Source organism: Agelaius phoeniceus, chromosome 11 (assembly GCF_051311805.1).
Source record: "Agelaius phoeniceus isolate bAgePho1 chromosome 11, bAgePho1.hap1, whole genome shotgun sequence".
NCBI lineage: Eukaryota > Metazoa > Chordata > Aves > Passeriformes > Icteridae > Agelaius > Agelaius phoeniceus.
The window spans coordinates 10,926,785-10,938,743 of NC_135275.1; the positions used below are offsets into that span (position 1 = coordinate 10,926,785).

At 43.0% G+C, this 11,959-nt stretch overlaps 1 protein-coding gene across 2 annotated transcripts in view; it reads right to left on the reverse strand.

Annotated features, from left to right (window-relative positions):
• The window catches only part of IL17RD (interleukin 17 receptor D), a 42,290-nt gene extending 30,604 nt beyond the window's left edge, over positions 1 to 11,686 (reverse strand). The window contains exon 1 of one of the 2 annotated variants that reach the window (XM_077184674.1): positions 11,441 to 11,686. In XM_077184674.1, coding sequence (XP_077040789.1) covers positions 11,441 to 11,566 — 126 coding nt within the window. In that variant the 5' untranslated portion in view covers positions 11,567 to 11,686. The remainder of the gene's footprint in view (positions 1 to 11,440) is intronic. The other variant, XM_054640273.2, reaches the window with a different exon arrangement.
• Positions 11,687 to 11,959: the final 273 nt, after the last annotated feature.

The following is an 11,959-nucleotide window of genomic DNA, read 5'->3' on the forward strand; positions in this document are numbered from 1 at the left end:
CTGAACAGGAAGATACAAAATACAATCACATTATTGCAGTAAATTCAGAAGTAGATCCAAAGATCATCAAGTCTCACTTCCAGTAGAAATTATAGCTCTTAACAGGAATACTACTTGGATATAATTGAAAGATAGATACATGGAAGCAAATATTTTTTTCTTGCAGTAAAACCTAAGCACAGTGGGAGGAGAGGGAGGAATCACACCTAGGAATGCAACTCAGCTTGCCACAGACAAGCACACAGATAAACTACTGGAGCTTCAATGGTTGAATGAAATATAATAAACAATAAATAAGAGATGCAAACCAAATGCAATGTGGTTACACTGAGCAATCATCATCCACAGCTACCAGCACTGTCAGACAATATTGGATGCTATTCTATCACTTATTTGGGGCTTTGATTCCTACATTTACTGCCAGAAGGTAATAAAAAGAAACTTCTGTCGTTGCAGCTCATTCTTTAGTGAGCTGAATGTCCCATTTTCCAACCTCTGCATGACATTTCACGGCCAGTGGTCCTTAATGAAGAAGAATCCCAAAAGTGAATGGCACCATTACTGAATTACTCTTACAAATGCAGCTATAAGGAGAAACTTAGGCTAGCCCAGCTTGCATTATTCCTAGCTAATGAATAAAAGATAAAGGTTTTGTTTCCTTTGATGTTCTGAAGAAGCATGGAAAAATAACTTTTCACCTGTTAAGGGTCTGGCTGAGTTAGGTGTTTGTTTTTTCTTTTTGTTTCTTATTTTAACTCTTTTTGGACTTAACCTATTCCTCCTGTCAGAAGGTAAACTAAGCTAATTATTAAAAACCACCAACCATAAGCTGTTGAAAACAGAGAATTAAACAATAAAGCCAAGTTGTAACTATGCAATAGATCATTTTACTGGTTCTTTGAAAAGTATCTTAGCTCAACTTTTTGTAGTAAACAACAGAAAAAGCAAAACCCCTAGATATTCTTTCATAACTAGAGCATAATTTGTGAAGCAGTATCAGAAGACCTCAGATAAAATTTTGACAGAGTAAACAAAATAAAAGCTCCTTATAATGGGGAACAATCCTCAACTGTACTCCCTACACAAATTTGCTCACAGACACTGCATTAATAAGAGATGCTGTCTTTAGAGCAAGGTAAGAAAAAGAGAGAGTTAATAAGACCCTCTGGGTTGTTCTGTAGTTTTCGTGGTAAGCTGACCAAATTCCATTCACAAACTGTGGGCTGGCTGGTGAAGTGCCCCCCTTGGGTTACAAATGAATACCCTGCTCTTCATTTCCTGGCAGGAAGGGCTGGATAGCCTTACCCTGAGCTCTGTATTCCACCACGGAGCTGGCTGCATTTCAACAGATGCTGAAGTGATTTCTGAAACATTATCATCTTCTTGCTTGTGAAAAACTCACTGTTAAAAACGCTCCTATGAAAAATGTTGAATAATTTATATGCTCATTATACTAACCTCAAACTCTTTTGATGAGATACCTTTAACAGAGTATCTAAATTAACACAACGGTGGGAATGTTAAAAACATCTGAATAGCTACATGGAACACTGGGCCTAATCACAAAAATAGCCTGGGGATTTCCTGGCTCCCCTGTCCAGTTCCTCTGCCTCCATGCTGTAGTTCACCAATTCTGAACATACACTTCAGATAAATGCATGGGGACCTCATTTTGTCCGTGTCATTGGAATTACTCCAGTTGTGAAAAAGGGAAAAAACAAACAAAACAAAACAAAAAGTAGGGATACTTTCAATTCAAGCTGCTTTAAAAATGTGATTTACATTGCAGCTCACAAATAGATGCATTAAAGCAGGTGGGGAGGGAAAGGCAAACACCACCACCACAGTGGGAGGAAACAGTTGGGAGTGAGAATTCCACAAAGCAGCTTCACTGCTGAGTCAATATACAAACATATCTACACCCCTGAGCCACAGAAGATATCAACTCCATTGAAGTTTATAGGAGTTAGGGCACTCCATTCTTTTTCAGAATCCCACTCCAAGCTTTTCAGGGTCTGCTCACACTTATATGGTGAAGCTTCAATCACCCATTTACACCCTATATCTCACAAACTTCAAGGCCAAGCCCAGCACAAGCTTGAAAACTTTGCCAAAAAGGTTTGTGATTCAGCAACACCCCCTTCCCACACCGTATTTAAAGTTCATCCAGACAGAGCTCCCTTTATGCTCAGCAAAAATTGCACAATTTGCCAGTTTCAACTTCCACCCTCATTTTGTTACTGCTGCCTACAACAGGGGGCAAGCCTAGACAGGAAGATAAAACTGATTCCCTTAGAAGCTGGAGGAAGAGGAAGCAGTGCAGGCAGGCTTTACAAGGGCTGAGAGACAAGACACAGACTGGCACCTTGATAGCTCAGACAGAGGAAAAGAATGGAATTCTTCATTGGCTGGGCAGCTGTAAGCAAAGTTATTCTGGTACATTTGGGGGGGAAAAAAATCACAGAATCATTAAGGTTGGAATCAAGAAGTTTTTCCTGTGGGATAAACAAATTTCCAACTTCTCCCCACTTCACAAGAACACACTCCATGGGTTGTTCCAGGATACACCCATGAGACTGAAGACAGCAATTATGAACAAAGCCTGAGCAGCAGCCACTGCCCAGCTGTGGAGCAGCTGTGCCCCCCAGTCCTGCGGTTCAGCTCCCTGGCTGTGCTCTGGGGTGGCTCTGCCCCTGCTGAGGACAGCACCCAAACCCTCCCACTGGGCAAGTGATGTGCACTGGGAGCTTGTGACCTCTGTCACCAGGCAGGGACATCCCCAGGGCCACCCAGAGGAGAGGCTGGCACCACCCAGCTCTTGCATGGAGCCAGCCCCAGCAGCTCAGTGCCAAGCAATCCCACAGCATCAAGCCACTTCAAGTATGGAAGACAATCCCATCAAAACAAAGATCAAAGTGTTGCCACTGATTTTACTAGGTAGGGTTTCGCTCTTTAAACAAAACAGCCAAATAAAACCAGAAAGAAATCCCTTAATTCTCCATGTTTGAAAGGAAAACAGATTGGGGTGCTGTTCCTACAAGCAGATGATGGAGGCATGCTTGGAGTTTGCTTAAATCACTGTCTAATATAAAAAGATCATGCGTCTGTTGTTTCTAAAGTTGTATTTTTTTATGCTTTCTGAGTCCAAACAGTCACACCTGGAATTACATATGTTTAACTGAGCAGCTAATAACTCATAATTTTAACAATTTAAACATTAACTGTTTGGATCTAAACATTCTCATATTATGCTTTCTATGAGCTACACTAGCTTCACATATAATTTTAACCTGCATCATTTGGAAAAAAAAAAATTCTCTTTTAGTTTACAAAATAGAAGTTTCAAAAAGGGGACTTTCAGAAATCAGATTACTTTTCAGTATTTATATACAAATAGCTGAGACTTCAGTATAGATAAGCAAACACAGGACAAATTTTCTTTCATAAATTCCAGAATTCAACCCAGCAGCCTCCTCATCTTCCAATTCCATAACTTTTAAAGGAAATTATTAGGAAACATATGGAAATATTATGCTACAATTACAAAACTTAGGAAAATACATTCTATAAAGGTAGGGCGAACTTTAAGCATCAATATGAGTTTGGGATTTAGTTTGGAGAACTAAAATCCTCCATTTGAAAATACAAAGCAAAGTTAATTAGAAAACACAGTTTGAGCAAAGGGGGCTCTTGCAAAGAGTTCTTAGAAAGGATCACCTTGAATGTGTTTGATGCTGAGGCGATGCCATAACTTTTCTTCACACAAAAGCAGTCATCTACAGAGCACAACCAGATGTTAAGTTTTCTTTTCTTAGTTTCTGTAAACCTCTGTGACCTCTCTCAAATTAAAAAAGGGAATAGCATTTTTAAAGCCACGGGAGCTATAATTAGTGAAGCATTCTAAGGATTTTCATTAATTCATAGCCAGCCAACCAGGAATTTTCCCACAGCCGTATACAAAAAAAAGTCAGGGAAGTCATTGATTGCTTGGTTGGATTTGAATGTAGTCAGAAGTAAGATCAGAAATACCTAGTCACTCCCACTGATATAAGAGTGAAGAACATAGGCAAGGTCAGAAATTAAAATCCAAGTCTGCCCACCAACCATGAGGAAAATCCAGCAGGGCCATATAGCAGGGGGTATAGGAATGGGTATTACACACAATTTTGTGAGATAAAGGATCATATGGCTACATCATTGCAAATCAATCATTTGGAAACCCAAAGCTCAGGATGTGCAGCTCCAAGCAGATCTGCAGGCCTGTCATGCCCTGCAGCCAGCAGCCCAGAGCTGATTGATGCTGTCCAGTTGTTGTCATGTTCACAGCAGCTCAGGGCCCTCACACACACTGAGGGAGCCCTTTGAACTCCACACGCTCCTGAACGGCCCCTCATTGTTCCTGTGAGCCCGGGAACAGCACACGGGAGCGAGCGCCAACCTTCGGGGGAGACCCGCTGAACACAGAGGGTGGGGGAACAGAACGGCAGCGTCCGAGGCTGGGGGAACAGAACGGCAGCGTCCGAGGGTGGGGGAACAGAACGGCAGCGTCCGAGGCTGGGGGAACAGAACGGCAGCGTCCGAGGCTGGGGGAACAGAAGGGCAGCGCCCAGCAGCAGCAACAGCAGCGCCCTCCGAGAGCCGGCAGGGCCCCGGCATGGGCGCGGGCAGGGGCCGCGGGAGGGACAGACAGACCCCCGGCAAGGAGGGACAGACAGACCCCCGGCAAGGAGGGACAGACAGAGCCCCGCACAGGAGGGACAGACCCTCGGGAAGGAGCAGCAGGGAGGGACAGACAGACCCCTGGCAAGGAGGGACAGACAGACCCCCGGCAAGGAGGGACAGACAGACCCCCGGCAAGGAGGGACAGACCCTTGGGCAGGGGCAGCAGGGAGGGACAGATAGACCCCCGGACAGGAGGGACAGACAGACCCCGGCAAGGAGGGACAGAACAGACCCCCGGACAGGAGGGACAGACAGACCCCCGGCAAGGAGGGACTGACAGACCCCCGGACAGGAGGGACAGACCCTCGGGAAGGGGCAGCAGGGAGGGACAGACAGAGCCCCGGCAAGGAGGGACAGACAGACCCCCGGCAAGGAGGGACAGACAGACCCGCGGGCAGGGGCAGCAGGGACGGAGCCGCGGGCAGGAGGGACGGACAGAGCCCCGGGCAGGTCGGACAGACTCCCGGGCCGCTGCATGGCTCATTCCGCGCTGCCAGCGCAGAGCTGGCACAGCAGCCAGGGGAACAGATGTGATTCACAGCGGTCACGGACACACAGCTGTGGCTCTCCTCCATCAAACAGAACACACACGCCAGAGTTGATGCTTTCAGGTTCAATACCTGATGCAGGAGTCCCCTAGCACAAAGCTACCTCTCACATTTATTTGGGATCATTGGAGTATGACTGATGCACCCCAAAAGCAGATTTACTGGCTTGCTGAATAACAGCCCAAAGAGAAATAATAAAAATAGAATGTTTGGAACAATTCTTCAGAGTCAATAGTGACATAATGTTGTAATAGCCTTCAAGTGAGAGAATTTCAGAGAATACAGCATTTCCCGGAACATGTGCTGATGCCTGATAAAACTCTAATCCAAGCTTTAATTAGTTTTAATAATCAAATCAAACTTTGGGAGAACAAATCCCAACCTGCACATTTGACTTTCCTCACGCTCCTGGAATCTACCATGCAGAGATGAGAGGTGACAGGAGAACAATATACCTTTAAAATCCATAAATGGTGCCTTGGACATGACACTGGAAGTACAATTTACTAAGAGAAACAAGTTGAAGCATGTTAAAATACACATTAATACCCTGGTTTGGCTGGCAGAATTTTGGCTAACTAGAGTGATAATACCTGTGTTTCTGTTGTATGGATATTGCAATGAACCTATCCATTACTGGCATGTGCCTGTATTCACACTACTTTACTAAGTATATATCTGGTCAAAGTGTTTATGCTAAAATCACATAGAAATATTGGGTGTCAGGATGTGCCACTCCTTTTGAGGAGAGCTGGGGAGGACAGGGAAACAACTACAAAATACTATACATACATGAGAAGATAAAACCCTTCTTCAAGGATTCTTCCTTCTTCAAGTCTGCACTTAAATTTTGACCCTTAAATAAAGTTTCACATTACCATAACCTAAAACCTAAAGTACTTCAGATGTACTGACCTAATATTATTTTAGGTTACTGTAACTTAAACTTCCATTCAATCCTTTTTTATAATTCATATAGAGATAAGGATATAAAAATAAGCACTCATACTACTTTTATGTGGTTTTTCCTAGGTTTGATGTATTAATGCATAATATTAATTTTTAAATATAAAAACAATATAAAAGCTACTATAGGAACATCATCACTAACCTAAACTTTTAGAAAAAAATGTATTTCAGATCCACCTCATTATACTGGTAGTAGTAAATATAAAATCAAAGCAATATACTTGAAAAAAATTTTACTTTTAAAAACTAAAAATGGCATTCAAGGTTAACAGTTCTGCAGGAACACTTCACACTCCTCTTGTTTGCTTCTAAAAACACATGCTAAATTTATGGGTAGAATTCAGCCTTTGAGCATAATTAAGCAGGCAAGCTCACATCAAAGCTTTGTTTCATCATCTTTAGACTGATCTGCTGGACAGCCGGTCCTTATTAAACACCCTTTAAATGTTGCAGTTTTAAGTGACTAACATCCATGTTATATTAACATTACCAAGTAATTAACTAAAGAAAAGCTAGCATCAGCTAATCATGACAGCTTAACATCCTTTCACCCATTGACTATAAAGTATTAATCTGTTAAAGCAGAACTTCTTCTTAAATAAATGTCTCAAGAGTTTAAATTAACAAGTCTGCTCCAGCAGTTTCTATACTTGTACTTACTGAAAAGCAAATTTTGAGGGAAGTAAGGCAGGCAGTGGAGTTCAGCATCTAAAGTAAGGAACACATTCTGGAGAGGAAATCAATCAAATCTGTAACAATCCCAAGCGACTCCAACTGCAGAAACCCTGTTAAGTCAACAGCTGATGAATTATCATCACATTCAGATTGCCCAGTTCCATGCAGACACATAAGGAAATACACAATTTTGTTGGAAATACACAATTTTGTTGTTAATACTGAGAGTTAGTTCCAATTACATAAACATATGTTTCCATATTTTTTCCTCTAGGTCATGCATTGAATGCTCATTCTGAAAGCACAGCATTAAACTGTAGAGCCTCACAGTTCCTGAGGAAACAGTCATCTGTGACTTTAAACATGATCACATTTATGCTACTTTGTGCATTTTTAAAATAATTTAAATAGGCAGATTGTCATCAACACTTTTTGACACTAGAGTAGGAACGGGGTCTCATTCTCTGCTACATTATTCAATAAATGAAATTCAAAAGAAAACCCCAAAACAAACCCTGGAGGGACCCTGAAGCCAAACTCTAACCAAACAAAAGTGCTACAGATGCCTACCTGCATGACTGACCATGCCTGCAAAGCCTTGCACTCAACGTGTTGCATTGTCTCTAATCACAGAGCACAGGAAGCTTTAAGTGACACATCTCATCAATTCTGAAATGCTCTCACATTGTTCTGGATGCCAGGGAGAGAAATCTATTGATTCTATAAATTCCCAAAAAATGGCACGTACGGAACTGCTGGCATCTGGTCTGCAGAGCTTTAAAGCAGCTCTGGAACTGTCTATAGATTAAAAAACACCCTGATGGCAAACATTAACACCTTCCACCATGCTCCATCTTAGGGCTGTCTTCTGTCTAGTAGCTTTTCAAATTTTTAAATACTCCGCATGAGAAAATCTGATTTTTTTTAACTGTTGGGGAATAACATTAAATAGAAGGGAGAAATTTAAACTTTGGTAATTTCTTACCATTTTAGAGAGTGTTTTTCCTCCAAAATAAAGTTCCCAAAACACGTCCTCAGCTGGGAAAAGTATTTTTGGATGACCTAGCTCTGTGCCTGGTAGATTCCTAACTGTGGAGAAGTAGAAGTCTGCTTTGGTATGCTTGAGGAGATAAATGTAGGGATGCAGCAGCTTGAGCTGAAAGAATAATGAGGCAAGCAGAGCTCCCAATAGTGGAACAGTAGGAAATCTTCAGTGTCTCTGCTCTGAAGTGAAAAGGAAATAGAAAGTTCCTTACATAAAGAGCATAGAAGGGGACACAGGGAGTTTCAGGGAGCATGCACGGGAACAGAGCCCTCCAGTGTGTCTGAGCAGCTTTGCTTAGCAGAGCAAAGGAAGGCACAACTCTCTGCTGACAAGGAGGAGAGGGCTGGTAAAATGCTGGGTTATTTATTCTTCCTCATCATACAGTCACATTAAATTTAAGCTTTATACTTAACACGATTTGATGCCAGGAACTTCAGAGGAATTAAACATGAAAACAAATACTCATTTGTGTAGTTGCATTAGAATCTACAAAACAACTTGAGAGTAAAGTTGCTCATGTGTTTAACACTGAATAAATGAATCTGAAATATATTCAAATCATCCTCAGATCACACCTCTGTCTTCGCTGTGCACCTCGTGGCTTGTTTAGAGCATGAGAAAAATTCAGGGTCTATTTTTCCAGAATAGCTCCCCATGTGGACACACTTATTCTAGATTAAAACAGGCCCTTCTCTGAACTATTCTATTCTGCATAAAGGTATGCATATGAGATCCTAAGATCATCCATATGGAAAACTACTTTGCAATACTATTCTACTTTAAGCAAACGTCTACCCTAATGTGAAATAAGTGTCGGAATACATCAAAATTCCTATTAAACATCAATGAAAGGAATCCTAAACCAAGCAAAGTCAATCCAAATTCTACAGTCCTGAACATTTGCAAGACAAATGCCAGTGTGTTACCAGAGAAGATGTATAATACAGGCTATAAATATATTTTGTGATGGAAATTGTAAAACAAATAAAAAGTCACATCTAGAATGTGATTTAGTTTTTAGTTTTGAAAACATTAGATATTAACAATTTCAGGAGCTATGAATAAAGCCAACAAATACTTCCTCATCAAATTCTTTTAACCATAGTCCAGTAATATGCTCTCATTAAGTCAGTTTTTTACTGCTACAAAATATTGAGGATACTTAAAACTGTATTTTGCACAGTGAAAGAAACTTCTGCATTACTTGTGCATGTTTGTATATTACCTCTGTATATATGGAGAAAAATAGAACAGATTCTCAAAAATAACACTCAAATGATGAAAAAAAGATTCACCATAGGGAACTGCAACCCACATTTACAATTTTAGCAGAAGAAAATACCCAACGTGCATGTATCTAAATGCACACACAAACCCAGCTAGCTACATTTTATTTCTCCTTGAACAACCATTAAAAGTTAAATTATATACTTTTGGATTATTTATGCCCTTGAGAATTACCTCAATTCAACCACTTCATTTAATGCAAACTAGACATTTTTACTTTCTCTATATAACATGTTAAGATTTATTCATGCCCTTAACATACATTAATTAGACACCACTTATAAATAACCTGCAATAAGAATAACTATTTGAATAGGATACAATTACTTAGGGCTTGTGTCTTTTCAATCAGTCAGTGTCCCTGCAGTGTTTAGAGTGGCAGAGGGGAAGTGGCCTGTGGTTAAACAGAGGAAATACCAAGGAATTTTAATAGAGCAAATAGTCTCTTTACTTCCTACAGGGTACTACTTCAAAGGCAGCCCTGCTCCAGAGCAGACAATGTGTTAGAGGGGCCATCAGTCATTTAATAGCATGTCAGGTCAACTCAAAACTTACATGCAGCCCAAGATAAATACCACATAACTGAGACAATGGGTACCATCCTGCAGTCATTACTCTAATAAACGCTGCCCTGCCGGCAGTACGGAGGCAATCATGTGCAAGAGTGGTATTGCAAAATCAAACCACAAAATTATAACACAATCAGACAAGGTATCTAATAAATTGGCTAGGGAAGTCTGAACTTGAAGCTGAAAATACAATAGAACCAAAAACTAGTACAAATATTTTAAAAGCTAAAATGGTACATTAATTGTGAGCAATAAAGACAAAGGGGGGGTTATGCTAATTGGAAAGAATGTGAGTTTTGCTGATTTAAAAGTCAGTCAAAATCACTGTATTAAAATAATTAAATTGTGATAGATTCCTGTTTGACACACACACTGATATTATGTAAGCAAAAAAATAAACCCAGAACAAACTGTATTTGCATATTTCTATGCAATATACATTAATTCAAGTGTATTACAAGTCAAATACTATGACTTGTAATAGTGATAATTTACTTAATAGAAGATGGAAAACTTGACACAAATATACAGAGGTGTTATGAGCCTCTTGAGTACCCTGCCCATGTCTGGTGAAACACACAATAGACGTACCGAGCCAAAACATTTCATTGCTAATTCTGCTAAAAAGACCAAACGGGGGAGTCTAAACCTGTAACTGCTCCATCCAACACAAAGGTTTAGATCAGGTTTTGAAGTTTGTTTTTTCACACTCTCCTTTTACATATTTCCCAATGCTTTCGCCTTTCTAAACTATGCCCTACAAACTTCTGAACTCTGTGTTGCAGCAACGTTCTCAAAGGATCTGATCTGAACCCAAGAAAATCCTTAGTGACAGTCTAACAAAAAGGAAAAGCAATGAAAGTCAGTTGTGTTCCCTCCAGCGTTCCCGGATCACCACGCTTCAACTAAACCTGTAACCAGCCATCGGGAGAAAGGAAAGGAACGAACCAAAACACACAACTCAAAAGTCACTAAAAGTATATTTTAAAAAATTAAAAAAGGAAAAGAATATGAAAAGCAATCGAGAAAAGTCTGACAGCAAAACACATCAGAAAGGGGAACAAAAGGCAAAGACCAGTAACAAAACGTTTATCACCTTCCTCCCCTCTTCCCCCTCCCGTAAATTTCCTACATCCTCTGTATAATGATCAGGCCCGGAGCTAAGACCCCAAGCCGGCCTCGAATCATTAAAATAACAAAGGCGCAGCGATCGCTTTTATCCAGGTCGGCTCGGGGAAGCAGGGAGCCAGTAAAGGACCTGTTGAGTGACTTCTTCACACTCGCCGGCTACCAGCCGCCTCTGCCCTGGGCGAGAAACCCATAAATATCCCTGGCCGGGAAATGCCACCCTCCCTCCCGGCCGCAATTAACTTCCAGATGCAGAGCCCCGGGGCAGCGTTATTTGTTGCAGAAGTGTCGCAGTGCTCCCTCCCTCCTTCCCGCACTCCCGGAGGGCTGCAGAGCCCCGCGGAACCCCGCGGAACCCCGCGCAGCCCCCGCGCCTTGCGAGAGCCCCGCGCCCGCCGCGGCTGCTGCGCGGGGAGCGGCAGCTCCGCTCTGCTCCGCTCTGCTCTGTTCTGCTCCGCTCTGTTCTGCTCCGCTCTGCTCCGCTCTGCTCCACTCACCCTCCCCGCGCACGCATCGGCCGCCGGGCCCCTCCTGCCGCCGGCCGCTCCCGCAGCGAGCCGGGCAGCGCCGAGGCAGGCGGCGAGGGCCAGCAGGAAGGAGCCGAGCTGCAGCCCCGGTGCCATGGTCCGCAGCGAGCCCGGGGCGGGCGGCGGTGCTGCCGCCGGGTGCGTGCCGGTCTGTCGGTCTGTCCTGTCGGTGTCTGACTCTCCGGCTGTGTGTGCATGCGCGCCCGGCCCGGGGGCGGGGGGTTCGCCCGAGCCCCGGCCCCGCCGCCCCCGCCCCGCTCCGCTCCAGCCCTTGCGAACGGCAACAATGGGAGGGAGCAGAACCCCTTCCGGCTGCTGTGCTGTGCTTTGCTTTGCTTTGCTTTGCTTTGCTTTGCTTTGCTTTGCTTTGCACCCTGCCCTGCCCGGGGAGCCCCCCGTTCCCCGGGACACCGGCGGGCTGCTCCTGCCTTCCTGCCAGTCAGGGGACCAAGCCAGTACCGGGCCGATCCCACCTTCGTTCCGTGCTGC